The sequence below is a fragment of the Clupea harengus genome, chromosome 21 (assembly GCF_900700415.2).
Source record: "Clupea harengus chromosome 21, Ch_v2.0.2, whole genome shotgun sequence".
Classification (NCBI taxonomy): Eukaryota; Metazoa; Chordata; class Actinopteri; order Clupeiformes; family Clupeidae; genus Clupea; species Clupea harengus.
The window spans coordinates 2057429-2082949 of record NC_045172.1 but is presented as its reverse complement, the minus strand read 5'-3'; the positions used below and the strand labels follow the sequence as shown (position 1 = coordinate 2082949).

General features: G+C 46.1%; 1 protein-coding gene across 14 annotated transcripts in view; it reads left to right on the top strand.

Moving 5' to 3' along the window:
- mcf2la (mcf.2 cell line derived transforming sequence-like a) overlaps positions 1-25521 on the top strand; it is a 55453-nt gene that overhangs the window by 4853 nt on the left and 25079 nt on the right. For 11 of the 14 annotated variants that reach the window (XM_031558297.2, XM_031558293.2, XM_031558306.2 and 8 more), the window contains exons 2-4: positions 16494-16577; positions 20086-20200; positions 22881-22971. In XM_031558297.2, coding sequence (XP_031414157.1) covers positions 16494-16577; positions 20086-20200; positions 22881-22971 — 290 coding nt within the window. Of the gene's footprint in view, positions 1-739; positions 2742-8915; positions 9455-16493; positions 16578-20085; positions 20201-22880; positions 22972-25521 lie in introns of those variants that run through there. The other 3 variants (XM_031558299.2, XM_031558294.2, XM_031558295.2) reach the window with 3 other exon arrangements.

Genomic DNA, 25521 nt, shown 5'->3' with positions numbered 1-25521 from the left:
GCCCTGCTGATGCGAGTCAGTGTGCTGCTTGGTGCAGCAAACACTGGCTGGTTTCCGCAGTGGCTTGTGTCCATCTTGCTGTCCTCAAAGGACAGACACATATACATACAGAGAGGCATAGAAGAGAGGCCCTGACAAGAGGTGAAACAGAGGAGGACATCTGTCTTTGACTGCTCTTAGACTGCGTGAGTTGGTGCAAATCTTTGCTTTAAGCTCTGGTAGTCTGTCAAGTGTTGCTCAATGTGGTACGTGTAACATTCCTCTGAAATGGCGCGTGTATGTTTGTATGTTTCCCTGCAATTATGTATTTTACTTTGATCATAAAATGCAGGTTGAGGAGTACACTGTGTTTACAAGGTCTTTAAAGAAGGTGTTAATGTCTTATGGTGGTGGTTCCGTGTTGAGGTCATCATTTCAGCTTGTTTGTGATGTGTTGACAGTCTAGGCTTTTAGGGTATGTGGTTATAGGAGCAGAAGGGATGCCTTTACCCTCTAATCGTACTTTAAGTGCATGTCCTTTGCTGTGTCATTGTGAGACTTCTGCGTGACTCTGAGCATTCCAACTTTAACGAATAGGTGTGACGTTATTTTGGAGAGAAAAAACAATCCTACTGCTTAAATCCTGAGGTCCTGCCAGAATTCTCAGAGATCTCTGTCCTCCTGAAGTGTGCACACCAAAATGTTAACAACCTGGAGTCTTTTAAAAAAAACCTTTGCTAACAATAGAACTTGGTCATCAGTCCTCCTGGTGGATTTGATAAATGGACTTATTCATTCTAAGTTTTTGGCTCTAATCTGTGGTGGACTGGCTAACAGATAAACGCTTTGTCAAAGGTCACAGCAATGTGATTCAAGAATGGCAGAGGAGAAAAGCAGTTTGTATGCACAGCGTATGGGCCCGTAACACTGCTAGATCGTGGAGGTCAGAGCCCTCTGGGGCACTCGCACAGAATGGAGACTTCATGCTGTTTCCCGAGCGTGAGGCGGACACACGTCTCCCGAGGGACACGGAGCCACACAGGTAAATGCTCTCGGGTAGCAAGCTAGCACAAGTGCGTTTATTTAGCAAGCTAAGGCAGGAAAATACACACAGGGAGCAGCGTAGCACAGAAGTCAACACAGAACGACAACAAGATCGAAAACAGGAACAAGCACTGAGCTTACCAGGGCACGTCAAACATCCAGTCTGAAAGACTTGTACTAGGGAGAGTAGCTAGGTCTGGGGGACATTTTCAATTCAGAGGACTCCCAGACCATTTGGAGGACTTTGGTGTCTAACATGTAATTACATCCTGGTAGACTAGCACAGATAAATACAAAAAAAAGCAGGATATAACAGGTACATTCTCTCATGGAAAAAGCTACTAAAGTAAGAAGCAGATGTAGTACTGTTGTTAAAAAATGACCTGTTCCTCATTCGGATGGTAACATCAACTGTTGCGACACAATTATCTGCAATCGTACGTCAGTGAACTGATTTCTTGTCAGGTCGGCATATGCTCCCGGGGCCTTTACTACGAAGCAGGATTTTGGGGTTAGTGAGCTAACTTCAGATTTAACCCAGTCACGGTTGCCATAGTAACCTCTATTACATACCTAGCCTGCTCTGGGACAGGTTAGGTTCAAGATGACAGATCAAAACGAATAAAATAACCGCCTACTGACCAATCATTTATCTTACGAATTAACACCGCCAGAGTTGCAGCAGAAAGAATGACGCAAATATTGATTTACACGCCATAAGAATACATCGAGTAACTCATAGATTTAATGAAATACAAAGTTGTGATTCCAGTAATCTACGCGTGCCTTAATGATAGGGCAGAGATATTGATAAGGCGTTATTTTTTGCCCGCTTTCCTTCCTGGTTTTTGCTGTGAATGAGTTGCATTTACCCTGTATTATATATTTGAATTCCTCATATTTGTTAAGGATTATTATTTGTTCTTGAGTGAAATATGCGGCTCTAGACCTTTCCACGTCTGCGATTGGTCATCTGGTGCCAACCCGTTTACGTGAGCGCGCTCATGGCTAGAATGGAAAACCTGGGCTGACTTGACGAGTTGATAGCCACCGGCGTGGCATTGCTTACCTGTGACTGCGGTTGTTCGGGTCTGTCAAGCCAGCTAACGAAAAGTTACTCTGGGTATGTCGATCTTACTTTGTAGTTAGTATAAGCCCTAGGAGTGGGTTTAAAACAAAAAGAAAACAGTTAACTAGAAAACAATTGACAGTTAAGGACCAGCTTTCCTTAATTAGCCTTTTCTAATTCTAATATTTTTTATTTTGGCTGGTTATAATAGAAGCACTATTTCCCTAATGTTAACTACTACATAGAGTGATGAAAGAGGAAATGCTCACCCGACTGCTTTTATAGCCAGGGGCAACCTCTGCCATCACATGGGGAAACAGGTGGCTCTCACAACTGATTTGGGAAAAGGGAAGTTTAGTGAAAGTGGGCGGGGTCTACAATCACAATGGCATGCTTCAGGGCAATGGTTCTGCACCTTGATTCAATACAAGAGAAATGGGGAGGAAGAGGATATAGCAGGATGAGATAGAGCAAGGAGGAGAGACCGAGCACAGACACCTGTGTGAACAGGTGACAGTGAATATGAAGGTTAGGGAGGAATGCACAGTGTATCTGCAGCCTGTGAAGAATGGAGGGGGATACGTGCGGATATCACTGGAAGAGGTCGAGAGCTACTACCGTTTCTGTGTGTCCTGTGACCAGCTGAACTGTGAGTTTGGAGGGATCTTCTGATTGTTTTCTCTGTAAAAGTATGATGTGTGTCTTACATGCTCTGCTGAAAAATAGCAGAAATGTTGCATAAAAAGGGTTCAATTTGGTGGATGTATAATTGTGCATCCGCACATGCTACCAGCATTTACAGATTTAAATGTTCAGAAGAGATTCATATATTTTCTGTGTGAAATGCTGGACGAGATGGTTCTTGTTGGAGTGTTATTCCTCTCTGTCACCTAGAAAGACTGCAGCAGTTTAAGTCTGTACTTGATTGATTGTGGCAGCTCTTCTACTCTGAATGTCTGCTAAATGTTTACATGCCCTTTAACTCTGATGAACCCTTGCACCATGAACAAGGAAGAGCATGTACTCTATCCGTATTATTTGTTTAAGCCCAAAGGCGAGTTTGTTTGCTCAAATTTACCTATGCAGTTGGTAACAGGTGTTTGTATAAAGTATTCCAACAAAGCTAAGAGGCCGTATGGTATGGTTTAGTCTGTATTTTCTATATGTCTGGACATGAAAGTGTGTGCAACCAGTACAGATTATGACAGCATTAGGAATATGCATAATTTCACAGTAACAGCATGCCTTTCACTCCACCAGTCATGGCAGTCAGATTTCTCATGGTCCTTACCTACTTCTGTTTGTCTTTGTCACTGTAGGGCTGTCTTTTTGGTTAACATATACTACTTGGCTGAAGACAATAGGTCTGTTTATTCTGTCTGAGGCAACAGCTTTTCCTGCCTTAGTGACGTATCTGTTTATTGTGTAGGTGTAGGCATAGATCACACAAACCTGAAGTACCTTTGGTATCTTTACAGGTTGTCAAAATTAGAAACTCTAGTTGAATTTCATAAATCACCTGACAGGCTTTTGTTGTTGCATTTTAGTAGCATTCAAAGAGTTAACGTAAGTCTATATTCTTTCCTTAGCTGGGAATTATTTAATTTGTTTATACAGGATTAATGGGATGGCAGAAGAGATTTTAATGAATTTATGGTTATTTACCTTTGGCTATGTTTTGTTGACCATGTGGTAATAGTTTTGCAATGTTTGCATTGACTTCATTTTCTTTCCTGATGGCTCTGGTTATAAAGATCTGTCAGTAGTTAGATAAGCAAATTCCACTGAAAACATAAACTTCAGTCCTCCATCATTTTTAGAAAATCCTATATCCAACATAGTATGAATGATGAATCATGACTTTTGTAAATAGTAAGGGTGGGAGCAGTGTTGTGATGGATGCTCAGCATCATCATTTCGTGATCTGTCCTGTAAACAAACTCATTCTGTGAGCAACTACATGTCTGAGGTCGTATTTGAGGTTGGTGTCATCGCTTACATGAAAACCAGGTTGTTAATTTGTGCTTCTCTGATGCTGCATGAGTCATGTAGGCTGTTAGACATGACGAGAGTTGGTATCGCTGTCACTTCTGTGTCCGCCCTGATGGTTCAGGAGAGATAAGAGGAGAAGGAAGGACATCTCCCATGGCACCTGTGCCCCAGGGGCAGCGCCACCCAAATGTGCCCACCACACACACATGGCATAGCAGGAGCGATACTAGCAAATAGGGCCTGTAATTGGCAAGGGGTGGTTGTGGGGGGAACTAAAATTGAGATGCCTTGAGCAATTGAGATGGTTAGATATAAAGACAGAGTGTCTCGTGGGTGTGTCGGTGGGTGTGTCGGTGGGTTAAAGAAAAGAGGATGTAGAGAAAAAGGAAGGAAGGGAGGGAGAGAAGGAGCACAGTACCCCTCCCTTAGATAAACAGGAGGAGAGTACACTGTTAACGGAAGGATTATGACTGTTTGAGCTCATTGTTTTTCTTTCATCTTGTGGCATATTTGACTTCATTGGATGAGGGAAGTTTATACTGCTGAGCTGGAGGTTGTTTTTATGGGAGGCCCCTGATTGTTTTCTTTGCAAAAGAATTAACCTCCCTCACCTGCTGTGCTGTGCTCCAGAGATGCATGCTCTATATACAGCCAAATGTCTGAGGCATCCTTTGAGTCCAACCTTAGACGGGTCATGCAGGTGGACTTTCCTAAAAGCACATTTGGCAGATCCTGTATTCAAGTCATCTGGTTCTTCTTCCTGTTTAGGTAGAGGCGGTTAGATCAGCTCACTAAAACAGACCCACCCCGTGGGACGGTCAAGTAAACAAGCTGTGTGGTGGGTCAATGGCTGTCTCCAACGCTTCCATGCATTACCTCAGACTATTTAAAAAAGGCACAAAAATAGGTCATCAGCGATTGGTCGTTAAGAAATGTTGTTACCTTGGCATACTATTTTCAGAGATCAGAATCTGTCACCAGAATGTCAGTTAGAGAGATTTGTTTGTAATTTCAAGGACATTTGTGGTTGTCTCTATTCCTCTCCCTGTAGTCTTACATTTAATAGAATTCACACTTACAATGCAGAAGCTTTTCAGTGCATTTCAATGGAAAAATAATAGAGGGCTTTGAACAGTTGCTTTCACATTACTGGCCGTTTAGCATATGGCTTGCTGTCAGGTGCATTTCAGCGGGTTCACAGTCTGTGGGAGCTTGGGTTGTTTGGTTTTGGGCCATCCAGCCAGCCATGAATGGGAGTATTGTGTTGCGTTCGATGCTGTAGGTGATACTGGTGAGAGATGCTTTGTGTCGTATGAAAGGTGCCACTCGGTTTTTGCTCAGTCAGTCATAGCATGGTCCTGGCCTTCCCCCACCGGGCCTTCACTCTTATGACCAGCAGATCTGGGATCAGTTAGTTGATTAGGCACATAAAGCCTCAGCTCATGAGTTTGGCTCGGAGAATGAACTTGGTTTAGCTGATGGAACACCTTTCCTAGCAGGTGCTGATGAATGTGAACAAATAGACCATATCGGTGTAAAGCATGTAAAGGATCTGGTGTCTGTCCCAGACTTTTTGAAGGTAGAGGATTGGAGTGGTAGAGTTAGGCTCAGTCACCTGCTGTAAGAGACCTCATGAAAACAAAGGAACAACGACAAAAGACTTCCAAGGATAGAAAAGGATTTGGTAACAAATAATCTGAATTTAATTCTTGTCAAAATCTAATAATGAATTGATTGTTGTCATACATTTCTATGCAGGGATATTAGAAACTAGTGAGGTGCAACTATCAACAAGAGATCATCATCAATACCTTATGGCTGGCAACAGCACCAGCTGGGTGCATGACTTGTCATCAGTTTCATATTGAGTGCGAGTGTGGACTTCTTGGAAAATCCCGGTTTTATGCTATATAAGCGTTTTTCTGTTTCTGTTTTCATGAAGCGACAGCAACCCATGCATGGATGCTGAAGCAATCCACCAGTTACAGGAAATATCTCATTAAAATCAGCCATTTCCTCTTGGGCCAGGCCGTGCCATTTTCACTCAACAGCCCTCGTCCTTCCCCAACATCCCTGGGGGGTGTATGTGTCATGGTTAAAGGCAAACAGCCCAACAAAGTCTGCAGGTTTTTCCTTTTTGTTTGCATGGGAGAGAGTTATGTTAGCTCCTGTGTGATCTCCTCCTTACCTGCCAGGTGGTCCCAGCCTCTTGCCTCAGGACAGAAGGGTCTGGGAAAAGAGCATTTAAGTTGGGTGGTGGTTGTCACTTCTTTGTGTGTGATGTGTGTGTGATGTGTGTCCTCCTTCAGTCAACCTAAGGGCACTTCAGGGGTGGAACTGAAGGAGAGGCCAGTGCTGGGAGGTGAGGGACCGACTCTTCCACTGTATGCATCCTGTCTCGCTCGACTTGTCCTTTCATTTCAGAGGATAACGACTCAATTCCTCTAATCTGTGGGAGTCAGACAGTCCTACTGGGGAGGACATATTTCAAGGAAATTACATTTTTAAAGATGCGTCATCAAATCAAAATCAGTACACAGTTCACGTTGCTGCATTCTTTTCCTAAGGCTCTTTCAGACCATCTGTAAAATCACTGATTGACATGGAAATATTAATTTATAGTAAGAACTAACTTAGAACTGTATGGTGATATCTGGGCAGCATCATTTCTTATTAAACAGACGAGGGAAAGCAGTGTCTCAGGCCCCAGGACTAAATAATTCACATCCACCCTTCAACCTGAGTTTGTGTGAGGGGTTTGTGAGAGGCTAGACCTTAGCTTGAGAGTAGAGAGAACTTAAATTGAGCAACCATAACAGAGCAATGCACCTGGTTAATATTGGTGTTGTGTAGCTCACACGGGCAGTGTTAAGGTATAATTCACTGGTCTCATGTCATTCATGAAGGCATTAACCAGTAGAGAAGAATTCGGATTCAATGGGCATTCTCAGAAAGTTCAATTTTTACGGTTTAAAACCCTGTAGAATACTACCGCTTTTCCTTTTCTTTTCTGACATATTCACACTTTCACTGAATGGTGTGGTGATGACCAGGTGATTTCTGATTTTCTGCTTTTCTGATGAAAGTCTTCCATGTTACAGCATCAGAGCATAGTGTCTACAGTTACAAGTCATCCATTAATTTATGACCATATCCTTAAACAGTTTCCATCTTATCTCTATTCAAACTCACAGGGGTCATCAGTGTAGTGGTCAGAAACATGTTCCGACACAGAGAAGGGGACACAGAGAAGGGGACACAGAGAGGGGACACAGAGAGGGGACACAGAGAGGGGACACAGAGAGGGGAGAAAGGACAGCATCAGACAGAAGTAGGGCTCCTAAAATAAGAAGCATGACAGGTGGTGTGGAGAAGACAATAATTAAATATCCGAGAGGAGTGGAGGTGACGATAAACGAGAGCTCAGTTTGGGGAAAGGGGGTGGGGGGGCTGAGATTAGTACGCTCTCACACCCTCTTCTCCCTCCACTTCCTGGGTTTGAGCCGTTTCTTTGCTACTGTTAACCTCCTGGGCCCAGTGTTCCCACAGTCACACTGTAACACCTGTAACCCAAACCCCTTCTAACCCCCCACACCAGCTCAGAGGTAAAGCCCTTCACATGGGCGTGGGAGCGCTTTACGCATCCTACACAGGGATGGAGTTACAGAGGGCGTGGATGTGCTCTGATAGATCACTGGTGATCTGTGGATGCATCTGATGTGTTGAGGAGAGTTGGGGTTGGGGGGTGGGAGTGGTGGCCCCAGGCAGAGGCGGGGGGTGTGCTGGGATATGGGATCAGTTTGGGGGGGGGGGGGGGGGGTGGCAGTGAGGGGACTTCCCGACAGATCACAGAGACGGCAGCGTGTCACCTGAGCTGTGTCCGTGTCATTTTCAACCGCTGGGAAACGAGCCAGTGGGGGTGAAAGGTCGGGTGCGTACGACACGAGGCCCCCTGCTGACACACTCAAGACTAAGCTAAAAAGCGGAAGCTAAAATTAGTCCGAAAGTTGTCATATGCAGATATACACCTCACCTCAAGAATAGCTCCTCTGCTTCTTCTGCTACAGCTAATGTGCTATTAATAGGCAATCTTTTTTTTCTCTCCCCCCCCTTGATGACATTCTCCATTATAGCTTTCTTTTTATACTCTCACACTTCAATGGCCAATTCCTAATGTTCTACACTTGTCAATAAACAAGTGGTCTGTGCATTTCTGCACTGAGGCAGAGAAATGTTTGTGTGAGGGTATGTGTGCGTTTGGGGGCTGGGTGTGTGTGTGTGTGTGTCTCTGTGTCTCTGTCAGACAGTTGATTTGCATGTCAGACAGGGAACACTGAATGCTGAGCAGTCACCATGGTGTGAAAGCTGGAGCAGTATATTTGGAACAGTGTCATTTCTGTAGTGTTTGTGTAAATGTATGTGTGTGCGTGTGGTTTGGTACGTTCTAGGCAGTATTTGATCTCTAGTCAGTCCAGTGAGCACGTCAGTAGAGGTCCCTGTCTGGGCAAACTTGGAATGGAGTGATTAAATGCCATAGGTGCCGTCGTGCTTGAGACAGCCGGCCAATGGACAGCTGTCTGCGCTTTCCCATAACTTAATACACCCCCCCCCCCCTTCCAGCCACAGTCCGAGCCCACACCACACCCCCCTCAGGGGCGGACCTCTCCTTTGATAGGATGCCTATTATTAAACAAAGAGCTTAGCTCCACCACCCCGCTACTGCTGCTCCCTCCCTCTCTCTCTCTCTCTCACCCTCTCTCTCTCTCACCCTCTCTGTCACTCTCACACCCTCCATCTCTATTGCCTCTCAGTCTGCTGTTTGCCAGACCTGCTTACTGGGGCTGATTACTGTGTGTAGCTCCAAAGTGAGTGACTGAGTCTCTCTCTCTGTGTGTGTGTGTGTGTGTGTGTGTGTTGGTGTGCGTACATATTTTGAAGGAGGCTTAAAATCTCCCCCACCCCTCCCACTGTGGGATCTGACGGACGTTTATCTAGCTGCAAGCTCTTCCCTGCGCAGACAGTCTGTACAGCCTCCTGCTGCACCTGTGTGAGTGTGTGTGTGAGTGTGTGTGTGAGGTGGGAGGAGTAACCTGGAGCAGTGATCAGTCGGTCTGCCTGTGTGTGTGTGCGCGTTCGAGATGGGGGTGTGCACATAGCAATGGGAAAGCTACTCCACAGTGATGGAATGGAAGGCTAGCAGCTAGCAGTTAGCACTACCTGCTGCTGCTGCTGTCGGTGCTGTAAGAAGAGCGGTAATGGGAGAAAGTAGTGACCTGGGAGAGGTGCACCGAGGCAGGATGGCTCTCAATCGAGTGTCCCTTCTCTGCCAGGACATCACCAGGATGTGGCTGCAGCTCAAAATGATGACAGGTAAAGCAGCGGTGCTCTTTTTCTCCCAACTGTCACCCTTTCTTTTTTTATTCTTTAGTTTAGTTCTCTCTTTCTATCTTTCTCTCTCCTTCTCCTCCTGTAAATCTAAAACGCCATTCCAATGAAGGTTATTTGCTCAGGTATTGATTGATAGTCAGGTCTTTGTGGTACTAGATGTCTGCTTGTTTATTAGCTTGGTGCTGTCTTGTTCATGGGATACGTGTTTTGGCAGTTGATGATTTGCATAGAGAACTGTGGCCTTTGAGTCCTGACCAAAGAAGTGTCCATCTCCATTTGATGGTTCAGCAGTGAACATGACACCATCATGCTGCTGTAAAAATCCTCACTCCCACTCTCTCTGGAGCTGCTGGCACAGAAAGTTCCAACAAAGTTTGAAAGTAAACACCCCTTTGTTACTCACTGTGCCCAGCTGCATGTGCATACGGATGCTGAGGTCCGCTGCCAAAACAAACGAGTACGAGCAAAAACGAGTCTGGTGCTACGTTTTTCTCTGACAGATGGGCAGGTGCTGCTGTCAAAGAGTGTTGAAAAACACTCTCGCCTGGCACCAGAGGTAAACATGTAGCCTCAGATCACTGAGGTGACTGGGATTACGCTCAAGGGATCAGACTTCACCTAAGCTGCCAATCTGGACTGCTGTTGATTTGTTGCTATGGCAAAGATCACGTCTGTCCTCCCTCACAGCAAGTGTCAAGCCATCTGTGGAATAGACATGCCCTGCCCTGATCGAGAGAGAGTATACTATGCCTTCAGGCTTCATAAAGAGGGATGCTGGTGTTTTTGTAGCCGGTGTGTGAGCCAAGGTGTGTCTGTGTATGAGCGGGCATGTGGAACAAGGGCGTGATGTCTGCCGGCTGTTGCCATAGCTGTTTCCATTCTGCCCTGTGTGCTGTGCCTGTGCCTGTGCCTGTGCCATGGCTGCCAGCACAGTGACCCACTGCTCAAGCGTGAGGGTGCTGTATCACATCCAGTCCACGTCCTGCATCACACACATCCCCACCACATACCCAGGTGCTCGGGACGCCCTACGGACCAACCTGGCTTGGTTTTCAACTGAAAATGGAATGTTCATTCCCCTGTAAATAGTCATTACTTTATGCTCTGAGTGTTTTCATGGCTTTGTTGGCTGGCTACACGTAGTCATGGCTGATATTGTTCATGGAGTGTGGTTATTGAGGGCAAGTGAGTGTTACTGATTAGCTAAAGCGGACAAGATGACCTTCCAAACTCCTATTGCGCAGCTCAGAGTATTGTCATGGAAATGTGTCATCTGAGGTCAAGTTAATTTGCCCAGGAACTGGGCTGAAGTGTTGACACTTATTGGACTTGGATTTAAATTGCATTTAAATATGTCATCATGAGGGGTCTTGGAATTCTTGTCATTGGAACTCACTACTACACACTTAATACTTATTATTAGTATTATTTTTGGCTGACAACTTGGTCATGATTGGATGTAAATTAAATGGAGTTGCCAGCACCATTGATTTATGGATTTGTGTTCTAGTGGATGATGCCCAAAAACAATCCGGTCAGCCGCTGTAGCCCTCTGCTCTTACTTCACAGACATCCAATTGGAGATGAAGTCTTTTTATTCTTAATCTTAAAGTCTGTTGTGTGGCATGGTGGGGGCATATGGCAGGAGAATGTTAACCATTTGACCCGGTTGTTTCACTGTGGGAATCCCACCCCTCCTCCACCTTTAGTGGGATGCTGTGTGTACGTGTGTGTGTGTGTGTGTGTGTGTGTGTGTGTGTGTGTGTGTGTGTTTATTGGCTGAGCTCTGGACTCTGATGCAGGCCCCATGGCAGTGGCAGATGGGGCTTCACTAAAGCCTGACTGTAATACCACATGATGGAGCCCGGATTCCCTCTCTGATTCCCTACACATGTCTGTGGCCTGACTGCTCAGGCCCCCGCTTTAACGCACACACACACACGCACACACACACACGTACACAAACACACGCACACACACACACGCACACACACACACGCGCACACACACACACGTACACAAACACACACGCACACACACGCGCGCACACACACACACACACACACGTACACACACACACGCACACACACACACGCACACACACACACGCGCACACACACACACGTACACAAACACACGCACACACACGCGCGCACACAAACACACACACGCGCACACACACACGCACACAGCTGCTCTGTTCTGGCTCCGTCGTGTCGTTTTGTCTGGGCACACCAACCCGAAATGGAATATGGCATGCATATACTCAAACACTCCATCTTTGCATACCAGCGCTGTAGACTTGCACACACGTGTGTGTGTGTGTGTGTGTGTGCACACACAGAGAACATACGTGGACACACGCATATCATTCAGAATGACACATGTCTCTACAGACATTTCGAGTCTGTCCCCAACATTTAAGGTGTTACCTTGCTCTCAGTGGAGACCTTCTTAAAGAGATTATAGGGGTTCATTTTGCAATCAGGTCTTTTCTCAGAACCCTGGAAAAAGGTGTGTGTTTGTGTGTCTGTATGTGTGTTTGTGATGGTGTGAGACCAGCCATTAGGGGCTACCACAGACACACACACCGTGGACTGTATCGCCTATGATCTGGCTTTGTAATACAGACAGGTTAGGACTTGAAGGCAAGGCTTGATGGAGATGAAGTGCCCTTCACAAAATGGCAACATGTGATTTGAATACTTGTTTAAACAAGATAAGAAGGCAAAAGAAGAGCGAGGGTAAAGGGAGAGATTGAACGAGAGAGTCATAATATGGATTCAGACATGGGTGTCTTTATTTTTGGTCTCTAAAGCACAGTAACAGAGATCCTCCCGTGTGAATTATGCAGGTAGAGGACACCTGAGCAAATGGAAAAAGTAAGAGAGGGAGAAAGAGGGCGTGTGTGAGCGTCAGGAAACTGGAGAGATGAACATGTGACCAGCCTTGTGCATCCGTGAGGAGAGGAACTAGTTTGCAACAGCCTCCCTTCTTCTGCTTGGTTCTTCACTGTTCTGCACACATAGACAGCAATAGCATTTCTCTCAAACAAAAGTCTCTGTCTAAAGGAGACAAAAAGAACAGAAGCCCTTTTCCTCCGCCACTCACTCAACCACACAGTGAGTATTGTAGCATTAGCCACAGCTAGCGCTGAACTAGACTCAATTAAATATGTATAGCGTTTGTAAAGAATACTCCTCCTTTGCTGAATGGCATCACCCCCCCACCCCCACCCCGACCTCCCATACATACACACACACACACACACACACACACACACACACACACACACACACACACACACACACACACACACACACACATACCACCCCTATTCAGTGCTGTTAGCCCCCCAACACTGAGCTAGCCTCAGAATGAATAACCTGCATTCTTGAATACCCCCCTCACTAAATCCCTCTCTCTCACACACACACACACATACACACAAAGTCTCTTACATGTACACACACACACACACACACACACACACACACACTAGACAAGAGGGGTGCTGTATAGGCCCTGTGTGAAGCTTTTGCTTTTTGCGGGTGTGTAAGTCCAAGGTTTTTTTTTTGTTCAGCTGTGAAGCGATGCTTTTCAGCCCCTCTCATTTCTGCGTGTTGATAAACAGTGTGGTTCCGCATGTGTGAGAGGCTTAAACTGTGGGGCTTGGGGGGAGGGAGGGAGGGAGGGGGCAAGGGGGGCTATGCGGGCACTCTGGGGTCTGTTTGTTCCCTGCTGGGGCCATTGAGGGCATGGGATGGGTGGTTTTTTTTCTCATGGGAAGAGTGCCGAAGAGATGAGACTGCACACATCCTACTCATCCTCAACTCCTGACACACACAGGACCCACAGACAGTGTTGAGGTTTCAAAAGCTGGTCAGCGTTACAAAAATGTGCAAACGTTTATTAAAATTCTTGCACGCCTATCATGGTGTGGTTTTGTTTCTTGTAGTACTGAGTGAATCATCTCCTTATCTGGAGGGAGCGACAATATAATTCACGCATGTGGAGGATATCCTCTATGCTGACGGGAGGAAACATTTTTAGATAGAGGGGGAATAACATGCGAGTCTGTGAGGGAGCGGAAAATGGAGAGCACAATACAGAGGAACAGTTATTTTTAGCAACAGTGAAGTCTTATCTACTAAATAGAAAATACATATTTGCACACATCCACTATTTTAAGTATATCTACATATGAGGTCTCTGTGTGAAAGATGAGGGCAGACAGAGGTGAGAAACACACAGGACCAAGTGATTTCTGTTCAGTAGATTCTGTTCATAGTCATTTCTGTTCTCAGACAGAGAATGTAAGAGCATTTCTAAGTGAAATGGTGAGTGAGTTTATTTGTGTCCACGGTGGGCTACCTCAGGTCATGCACGCTCATCAGCTCCAGAATCTTCTCGTAGCCCAGTTGGCTTTATCATCTCAGCTCGGCCAGTGTGTCAGCTGTCAAGAGAGGGGGGAGGGGGGCACATGTTTGATCCCCTCACCCTTAATGTCTGCGGGCCTTCAGTGAGGCAACGGGATACTGCTGGACCTATCAGCTCACCACAGGCACGCACATCTCCAGCCAGCCCTGCCAGAAGGCCCCCCTGGAGGGCAGGGAGAAACTGTCGGCACTGGTAGATACTGGTAGATTATTTAAGCTAAAGCGTCTTTAGGCAGGAGGGTGGCTTGGATCCTGGCAGATTGTTCCTAAGTGTATCTCAGGTTGATTTGTGTATTCAAACATATGTGAGCACCGGCGGCTCTGCTGCAGTCTTTCTGGAGATCTAGTAACAGGCTTTGGGTTGGTAATAGGACCATCTTACTAAGGAGCTAATCTACTTGCCCTCTTTCGCTCTTTCTCTATTGACCCACTATAAAGCCTCAATCTCATCTTCTCCTCTCTCATATAGCTATTATTCTGTGGCCCTGACATTAGGCTAGAAGAGATACTGTGTTTACCGTGACCACACATATCCTCTTAATTTACACTGACACGTCATTATGGTGTGGAGCTTTTTATGAACAGTGAAGCAACATATACTACCACAAACACAAACAAATATGATAATATTATGTTTTTGTGTGTGTGCTTGCTAGCTGCTTCTTCAGACCAGCCTGTTATCTTCTGCAACCCCCACCCCCCGTGACCTAGATCCACTGCTGCACACTGTATTTCTGGTCTCTATCCTCAAAGCAAATACCTGAGTAATCCACCCATCTCCACCCATCAGGGGGTGTAAGAATACTGAACGTGACTGTGTGTGTGTGTGTGTGTGTGTGTGTGTGTGTGTGTGTGTGTGTGTGTGTGTGTGAGAGAGAGAGAGAAGGAAAGAGCGACTGCCCCTTTGATAAGACCGTGCTGCACTTAGCAAGTTATTGTTGATAGGAACTCTGCCAGATATTGCTGTGGTTATGATTGGTGATTGTGCTCCATTTGTTTCCCCAGTATTGTTGCTGCTACCACGCTACAGTGACCTATGCACAGAAGCCTAACTTCAAGAGGTGCCTTTTGTAGTTTTATATATTTGTATTTTAAGGGGCAGATTTAGAAAAGGCATTTAATGACTTGCAACAATGTCAATGTTGTTTTGTCTAACAGCAGTTTAAGGACTTGTAGTCTTGGCTCCAAACACAGCTCTTAGGGTGCTTTCACAGTAGAGCTTTTGGGGCAGACTCGTTTCTTCGCTTCGTTTTGATGATTTGAAAGCTGTTTTCCGAACGCACAAAGGGACCGTACCAGAGTCCTACAGAAAACGACGGTCTGGGGTAGGTTCGCCTGAACTTGACTTTGATGTCAAACCTATCCGATCTAAAACCAGCAAGTAAACGCTATTTATGACCGCGGAGTGATCCAAATTCTCCCCCAATAAATAAATCACCGTTAAATGGGAAATTATTAACATGCATCTGTTACATGCCTTACGTGACTAGAGTACCGCTAACGTTACGTTGCAATTTATGCTTGAGACTGCACGTTACTTACGTGTTGACATAAAGTGACAAAATCATGTAATGTGGGGAAACAAACAGCGATGGGGAGGGGGGAATAATCGCACTCGTATTCGGACCAGCAAGACAAGTGTGAACCTAATTAATTAGGTTATTATCGCTCAACTGAATCTAGGCTGTGCATGCAGTAGTGTCATATTTCCTCTGACCCCCAACAATTCTCAAATCCTGCTATTGGCCCTTCTGCTGCATCTGCTCCCACTGCTAATGCTGTCACAACTGACCATAGAACAGTTGCTCCGGCTCAGACATGCGCGGAGCCACTCGCACTGTAGGCATCCTACTACTTCTGCTGCTCTCCTTACTACCGCTCCTACTATCAGTCCCACTACTACACCTGGTCATGTGACAGCTCCTCACACTCTCTGCTACAGCTGAGGTTCCCAAAGCAGATTACTCTAATCCAGTCTCCCGCTGCAGAGGAGGAAATCAAGTGTCTGCTTTGTTTGTCATTTGTGTGTGGATGTGGGTGTGGTATGCATCTGTGTATTTGACTGCTTTTCCCTCCCGTCGAGGATTTGTGTGCGTCTCCCAGGATGCTTAGATGATGTCTTGCAGAGTAAAATAAAGCCTACCGTGCGATTGTGTAAGGTTTTGGTTCTGTGTGTGACAGAGAGAGAGAGAGAGAGAGAGAGAGAGAGAATAAAAGTGTGAGTGAATCTGAGGAAGTGGGTCAAGGCTGAGAGGCTGCAGAGACAGTGGCACTGATGTATGTGTGGGGATCTGTTCTCCTTTTTCCTTTTTGTGATTTGTGTTCTGGTCACTGTTTCTGTATGTGACCGCTGTGACCGTGTCTGTTTGTGTATCTGATATGACTGCTTTTATGAAAGTAGTGTCTGGTCTCTGTATGGTTGCTTGTGTGCCAGAAATGGAGCAGTTAAATGTTTCTTTTGTCTGCGGGGTGTTTGTTTGTTTGTGTTTTGTCTGTGGGGTGTGAGTTTGTTTTGTGTTTTGTCTGTGGGGTGTGTGTTTGTTTATTGTGTCTGACTCTTCTCTTTGTCTATTCCCCCCCAGATGAGATCATGCAGCAGGATAGCAGCCCTCTGTGTGCTGCTGACATCGGGCTTGACCTCAGGAAGCAGTTTGCCTTCCTGTCAGGTGAGTTTCCTCCTGTTTCCTCCTGTTTCCCTCTCAGATCCTTCTCTTCTCCCTGGCTGTGCTCGGATCAGTTTAAGGAAGGAGTGAAATGGGGAGTATAGAGTATTATGGGTGCTGAGGCATAAGCAGTGGTGGGTCAGACAGTGATTATGAGCTGTGACTCACAGCATTGTGACGGGACAGCGTCATCCTCTCTAGGTGTCATAGTAAGCCAGCGTGTGATCGCTGCATTGCATAACTTGGCACCATTTATTTTTAAAAATGCCCATTTGCACTTTCAGTGTCAGTGAGGTCATATTTCACACCAGTGCTATATTCAACTCAGACATATATACACGGACAACCACAGACATACCGACTGGCATACTGTATTTACACGTACACAGAGATGCTTGGAACATTTTAGCAACCGTCATCAAAGTTCAGTTGTGCCTCTCTTGTCCACTCTTGCCCCAGTTGAGACCCAGTTTGGGTTACCCTGGACAATGCCCTGGCCGCTAAATTATTCACACTCACATTGCTCCAATTGGCAACACTGCATGGAGACAGAGGGCCATTTGGGTGGCGCAGCGATTGCTAGCCAGACGCTATGTGTGGCGTGGCCAGACTCTCAAAAACACAACGCACAATCACTGTCTGCTGCCAGTTCATCAGTACTAGCATCACTACTAGCATCATTAGCATCATCAGTTGTTAGTATAATCTGAATCTATCTGCTCACCCATAGAGTTGAGCTTGGTGTAGCTGCCTAGCTAACACTCGTCTGATCTGTATTCAGTTAAACAGCATGTTTTCTTTTAAAAGGGAAGTAAATCAACAAAAGAGTGTAGTATGACTGGCTATACAAACACATCATTAGAAGAAACACATATCCAGCAAATATGGTAGTACATAGTCAGACCGTCTAAAGACTTTTGCTGTAGCTGAACCATATAAATATAATAAATATAAAGGGGGGTATGTAACACTTCTGTACTACTATGTCAAAACACAACTCAAGGAAAAACATAACATTTTATCTGCTATCATGAAATGGATAAAAAATAAATAAAAACATGATTTTGACATTTGTGACTGACATACATGTTGACAGACAGGTAGACAGAAAGGTGGACAAAGAAAGTCTATCTTAAAGGCATGAAAGGGTGTGTGTCTGACATGGACGAGTCTTCTGTGTTCACATGTATGTGTATGTGTATGTGTGTGTGTGTGCAGGGACATTGTTTGTGTACCCAGCTCTGGGCTGTTGCCATAGCGCAGTCACATGGTTGCTGCAGAGATCCTCAATTTGTGTGTTGTTTGTTCATGTGCTTCTGGGACATTTGCTGGTCTTGTGTCTCTCAAGCCGTTCCTGTGTGTGTGACACAAGGACAAAAACACCTCCGAGGCAGTCAGCGTGACTTCGAATGTTTTGATTTCAGTTTGTTATTAAACAGTTTTAAAGTGTCTCACCGTGACTCGTACAGATCCCTTGTTCTTTCTGTGGATCATAATTTGAGCTCATCCTGAAAGAGGCCTAATCCCTGTCCTAGACACCATCATTGAGAATGGTCTGTGGTGGTCAATAAGAGTTCAGCAGTCTGATTCTTTTTCCCCAAGGCCTGTTACTCCCTCCCAAGGACTATCACTTTGTGTTGCCCTCTGTTTGCTCAAGCCATCATTGAAGGTTATTTTCCCATGCCTAATTCTGAGCCCTTACCGTGACACTCATGCTTGGCTTCCCTGCCTTAGGTAAATGGCGGACTGGTAATTGACTGAATTTGTTTGCACACTTGATTTGCTTGTATGCGCCCGCGCTCAGTGATCCTGGAAGCTCTGTAGCTGCCCTGACCTCTCAGCAAACACCACACATGAACTAATGCCTGAGCTGGCGTGGGTGCTGCCCGTTTGTTCACCTGGGCATTAACTGACTGAAGAATATGATAACATTCTTCTATAAGTCAGACCTTAAAAGATACCTTTTTAAAATCCACATCCTAAAAGAGATACTGTATTTACAAAATGTCATCAGGTATTGTAGATCTAGTGTACTGTGTGTATAGTTATGTACTCTCTTGTGTTTGGCTGTGAGTTTTTTTTATTTTTGTTTTTTTTTGAGTTTTTTTTATGCATTGGCACTGGGATCACTGTGTACCCAATGACTAATAGAGTACTGCTTCTACCTATACCACCACCCTCTGAAGCAGTAACTCATGCAGTGTGGCCCTGCTGTCCTACCCCCAGGCCTGTGTGTGTGTGTGTGTGTGTGTGTGTGTGTGTGTGTGTGGTGTGTGTGTGTGTGTGTGTGTGTGGAGAGGCTACAGCAGAACTGAGGCAGAAGATCTCATTAACCTTGCTCTGCCTGCTGCACTTCATCTTCCTCCTCACAGAGCCTGCATGACACCAGATGGACCTGCAGATCTTTGGTCCAGTGCTGACGGCAATGACAATTTGGCATACGTTTGCCCCTTGTCTGGACATCGATCTGTGTGTGTACGTGTGTGTGTGTGTACGTGTGTGTGTCTGTGTCTCAGTCACACGTGTCATGTTGTGGAGGACTGCAGATGAAGCAGGGGCATTAGCTGTGGCACTGTTAGGTACTGGCGCTGCTGTAAGCCTGGACACCCGGCTCCTGTCTCTGCAGAGTGGTTCCGGCTCCCTGTCCGCCTCACACGGACTCTTTGATAGGTGGCCCCACCGTGGAGGGGCTGGAGGACGCCTGTAATCCTCTCACAAGCTTATCCAAGTATTATGAAGATGATTTTCAAATGGAAATGAAAGGCTATGTGACCGTTAACCCCCACGCCCGCCCCCACACCACCACCACACACACACACACACACACACACACACACACACACACACACACACACACTCGCCACCTGCTATAGTTCATGTCAGATAAACAGCTGAAGGCACTGAAGAGCTTTAACTGTTGACTTTTGATCACTAAAGAAATGTGTTTGTGGTTTCATCCTCCATTTCCTTTCCTGCCCTCCTCTCTGTCCTATGACACCACTGTGTCCCGTTTGTGGTGTGTTGTATGTACTAGTGGTGGCATTACAGCCGCATGCAGAGGATATGACTGTTGCCTTGAGCCCTGGTGTGCTCAGTAGGTGCACACCTGCCCCCTTGTGGTCAGTCATGGTGAGTTGGAACTGTGTGCTCTCTATGAGGCTCTTAATAAAAGCTCTTGTTCTGAGCCTACAGGACACAGTGCATTATTCAATCCAGTTGAATTCAATTGTATTGATATAGAGCTAATAACAATTGAAATGGTCTGAGGTTGCTTCACAGAGCCCAGAGCTTGAACCCCCTAGAGCAAGCACCAAGACGACAATGGCAAGGAAAAACCTCCTTTGAACAGGAAGAGGCCTTGAGCAGAACCCAGCTCAATAGGGGGGACCCATCCGCTCAGGGCCGGCCGAGTAAAGAGATAGAAAAAGGTGGAAGGGGAGGAGGAGCGGATGGGCTTCATGTTAGTTTCAGGTGCAGTGCCATTCTGATGTGCGGTCTGTTTCCATTGCAGGAGGCAGAGGGGAGAATGGCAGCCCCATCATCATCTTCCCGGAGTTCCCCACATTTGGGGAGCTTCAGGAGCAGGAGTTCCACAACGTCCTCACCTACCTGACCAGTGTCCCCAGGTGTGTGTCCCTGTTAACTCATTATATGTTCACAGGAAGTGTGTGTGTCTGTGCACTTGTCTGTCTGCTTTGTCATTTTAATTCACAGCGTTATTATTGTAATATAATGCATCATTTTCTTCTTGATATAGACAGTTGAACACATTTGTTTCTTTATAGAACTCCATCTTTTATCTGAAAAACATGTGCAGGTGTATTTCTGTTGCTCCCTGTTCCAGACATCAGCTCCTATAGCCCTGTTCTTTAGTTGCATGGACACCCAAACAGCCATTAGGTGCGCCAGTTAAGCCTTGACTGGTTGTCCTAGAGACCAAGTCACTAAGAATAATGGTTAACGGAATTGACAGCCTGCGTGGACATCAGCGCTGCAGGGTGTCAAACTACAGCCAGTAGAGGTCACTGTAGAACAGGTTTAAATGAAACCAGACAAAGAAACCACGCCAGAGACTGCTTTGTGTGACAGGACCATTTCTCACATCCATGTAGTTGTATTGCTCATACTCACGTGTTTGTTTTTCTTTTTAACTAACTAAATACTGTACAGAGATCTTGCATTAGAGTAAAGGTGGTGATGAAGTGCACTTGTATTATCTATAAATACTGGAGCATTATTTGGTATTATTGGGTTATATTTTTGTCAATATCGGAAAAAAATCCTATTTTAATTTCCCCCTGGTAAGAGGTGTAATGAACCAGGTTTTTGGCTCTCCCCTCTCCACTCCCTGCTCTCCCCTCTTCTCCCGGGGGAGATGCTCTCAGAGGCGGAGGGAGTGATGGAGTAATTGCCGGAGGATTTCCTGCAGAAAATGGGTCCATGATGATTTTTTAATTTTTGCTTGACTTGGCAAATGAGTCCTCAGGCCCACCCTGGAGTGTGCACTGCAACGTGGAGCAAGTGTTGTTTTGAATGGCATGTTTCACAAATGTCCCCTTCAAATAGCCAAATAGCTATATAAATAAATGGTGTATTTTATGTCACTCTGCTGAATATTTGATGTGTTATGATAATGATGGTGATGGTGATTTTCTCAGTGTTTGTTGTGCGCCGGTCTTTTGAAAGCAGCCTATGAATGATTAATGAGGAGGCGATGGCTAGGTTGCTATTTGGACTGCATGCTGCATATGCTCCAGAAGCTGTGTTTCTGCATGCCGGATCTCTCCCTGCTTCAGCAGCATGCAGTCTCCGACGCCAAGCCTTCATCACTTACATTCACACCAGTATCCTCCCGTCTTTAATGATGCCCTATGCAGCATCATAAATCACTGTCAGCATTGCTATTCAGCAGTCTACAGGCACTCTACGGCTCACGTGATTATCAGGCTGTTGCAGTAGGGGAGAATCTACTCCATCATCTCTTTCTCTCTCTTCACCACCATTGCTTCTTTCTCTGCTTTATCCTCCGAGTGGACCGGTGCTTTTGAGGATTGGGGAAGAGGGGGAGAAAAAAAATGTGTGGAGGTGGTTGGGGTTGGGGGGGGGGGGGGGGCAGGGATAAAGAGGGAGAAGGAAGGAGAGAGGGGAGGGAGAGAGAGAGAGAGGGGGAGAGCAGGGAGAAAGGGTGGGATGCAGAAAGAGAGGGGGTGGCACAGCAGAACGAGAGGAGGAGAGATGAGCTCATCGAAGCAGGGGGGAAGAGAGAGAGAGAGAGAGAAAGAGGGAAAGAGAGAGCTGCTAGTATACAACAGGAGCAGAACGAAAGAGAGCACCAGATCCAGGGAAAGTGACTGTCATGGCGACAGCCTCGAAATGATGAGAGGCATCTGAAGCGCCTTGCCTACCAGCACAGGAGGCGGACCCTGGCTCTTATCAATCACACTTCTCGCCCGCCCCCCTCCTCCATATTAGCAATTGGTGTGAGCCGGCAGGCTTGGCTGTCTGTCAAGCCCGCGCCGCATTCTTACTGGCTACAGAGGGCCCACCTGATGGCAGGGCAGCGTATTGGCTGTTGAAAGGAGCGGGGAGGCAGATGCTCGCTGCTTTCATGGTCTTAGCCTGTGTTTCACAATCGGCAGCGACCGCAAAACAGAAGGTCGTTCTTCCTTGGTGGCAAAGGTGCTCTGTGTGAGAAAGAGACGAGAGGAGATTCACTGAGGAGGAACCGCTTGAGATATAAGGGCAGCTTCCTTTGAGGCCAATCTGGAAATAAGGGTGTTTGTTTTGGAAGGGGGTTGGGGGTGTTTTGCGAGAGCGTTGGCAAGCGGTGCTTGTGTTTTTTTTGGCATGCCAGCCCGTGTGGAGAGGGTGATCAGTGAGACGCTGCTGGGCCACTCAGCTGAGAGAGGATGGAGGGAGCGCGGAGCTCCTGATGGAGGAGTGTGAGGGGGGCATCCACGCTGACGGACAAACGGACTACCTCAGCAGAATTTCCCAGAAACACGGACATGCTGGGGGCCAATTGTGTGTGCGCGTATAGTGGCACGTAAACAGCCAGTGTGATCGCACCTTCCTCTGACTGACTGTTGCCATGGACGAGGCTTTGTGATCCCGTCACATTCTGATTTGGAAGAAATCCAGCTGATTGTTGTGTTTTGCTACCTCTGTTTTTCAAGGGATTCTAAGACCTGCTTTTGTGTGTCCTGTTTTTCTTCTTCTTCTCCGTCCTTGTGTATTTTCCCCTCCCTGGCCCTCTCTCTGGTCGTGGCTCTGCTGTCATGGTTACGCTGTTGCCCCGGCGGGCAGCCTCTCGGCAGCAGCGGTCGGATTCATCTTGGTCATCGACCGGCGTCAGGACAGATGGTCGTCGGTGAAGGGGACCCTGCTACGCATCGCGGTGAGTTTGACTGCTGCCCACCATGTTGTGCGTGTGAATGTCAGGCTGTGCATGTGTCTGTGTGTGTGTGTGTGTGTGTGTGTGTGTGTGTGTGTGTGTGTGTGTGTGTGTATATGCACACACTGACTAGTGTGGAGCAACAATGAAAATAACTCTCCTTTTCAACCCCCCAAAGTTCCCATTGCTCAAACCATCAAAGCAGAGGGGGGGTTTGTTTGTTTGTTTGTTTGTGTTTGTTTTAGGGGTGGGGGTTATGAATGTGCTGTGCCAGGGATTGTGAAGTGACAGTGTGATGGCAGCTCAGATAGCAGGCCAGTCTGCCATGTGGGCATGTGTGTGTGAGTGTGAGTGTGTGTGTGTGTTCGATGAAGAAAGAGAAGTGAGCATTGAGCTAACACCTCTAACTTCAGCTACTTGCATGTTGTAGCCGGAAGCACTTTAAGTGGGGTCTTTCATTTTCTTAAGTGTTGGGATGCATCATCTGCAAACCCAATTTGTAAAGTAGTCAGAGTAATTGATTTTGACCCGTTTCACGGAAGCGTCACCTCTTAAGTCAGTTATTTGAAGTCTCGGTGACATGATTTTTTATGTTGATTTTCATTGAAATTGTATGGAAATTACAGATTTTGATCAACATTCTGTAATTCATGTAATTACTTAATTAGCATAGTTTCACTGGGATAGGGAAGCTCCTCTCATGTCATGGGTACTCAAAGGCCGGCCTGTGCGTCAGTTAGGAATCACTGGCATGTGTCCAGGTGGTTGGCTTTAAACAAGAGCCATCAGTGCAGCAGCCTGGGTGTGCATAGCTCTGGTCAGTGGGTCAGAGGAACATGTGTTAATCATATTATAGGGCTTACCCTCGGTCTACTGTGTGTGTGTGTGTGTGTGTGTGTGTGTGTGTGTGTGTGTGTGTGTGTGTGTGTGTGTGTGTGTGTGTGTGTGTGCGCGCGTGTCACTTGTGTTTAAGTTAATTGATTGTGTTGACCAGTGTTTCTATGCCAATGTTGTACACCACATCACTGTTCTCTGAACATTAGTGGAGTGTGGAGTGAGTACTGCAGTGGTAGAGTTGTACACCACATCACTGTTCTCTGAACATTAGTGGAGAGTGGAGTGAGTACTGCAGTGGTAGAGTTGTACACCACATCACTGTTCTCTGAACATTAGTGGAGTGTGGAGTGAGTACTGTAGTGGTAGAGTTGTATCCGTGCTGCACTGCTGCATGTGTTGTGTGTGTTGTGATGCAGCTGTGGGCGTGAGACGCTCAGCTCATCTCACGCCGCGTACCCCACTAGCCTACTTCTGCAGCAGCAGCGCGTCATCTTTTTCACACAGATTGGTCGTCGTCTTTTTTTTTGTGTTCACCACTGCGCCCCTGAGGGTGAGAAAAAAAGGGTTTCTCTCTCGGGGCGCCTACCCTCACCACACTCTCCATCTTTCAACTCTTGCTTTTCCTCTTCTTCTTTCTTCTTTTATTCTAGCTTTCTCTTTTTTCTCTCTCTCTCGTTCTTTCTGCTTTCTTCTCTCTGTTGGTGCAGCATGGTCAGGGGAGAAATGAAAGAGGGGAAGCTGCTTATTAAGACGATCAGAGAAGGAAATAAGATAATTAGCAAGCTCCCCATGTCATATTTCCTCATAACTCTTTAGTCCACCTTATTTCTCCCCTTTTTCACCCCTCTGCAGCACAGCTGCTCTTTCCATCTTTTTTCCCCCCCTCATTTTTCCCCATGATCCTGGATGTTTACCCCCCTATTTCTCCTAGTTCACCTGTCTGACATCTCATCTTGTCCTTTGTGAAAACGTGAGTGTGTGTGTGTGTGTGTGTGTGTGTGTGTGTGTGCACGTGCACGTCTAAATGTATGTCATTATGATATTAATTCAGGTAGGTGGACCATTACGGAAAAACTGACAAAGGCATACATACAGTGTACAGCATTCCCCAAAAGCCCATTCAGGTCTAATTTGTATTTAAAATACCGTCTGACTGGCATATTAAATCAAATGACTAAAATCCTGTAAGTGCCATTTATCTGGAGAGGGTCTGTGAGGCTTTCAGCACCATAGTTCACTGGACAGCTCCCCTACTATTCTCTCAAACCCATTAGGCCAATAAGTGTCTGGCCTCACCTCACTTTAGGGGAAGATAATGCATGCAAATTCATGCTAATGTATGCTAATTGAGTGCTGATAAACATCGTCCACGATTCAGCTTGGCAATGAAATCCACAAGGATGTTGCCATGTTGGATAAGGTGGTGAATTACCCTCCCAGCTGTGGATCCGCCTTACAGCCCTCCACCAGTTAGAGTTTATTTAATTATTAGATTGTAATGCATATATTAGGCCAGGTCATCTATTATGTCAGGCATGCCCCCTGGTCATGTTCAAACAGTGTTACTCCACTGAGTCTGTTTACATCTGTACATCTGGGAAAATCTCCCCTCCATTTTTATAACGCTATTATCTAAGTATTATATTTCTATTTTACGCCACTCTATTTTTACTGTTGTCATTCATTCACAACAATACAGAAGGCGTGTCAAAATCA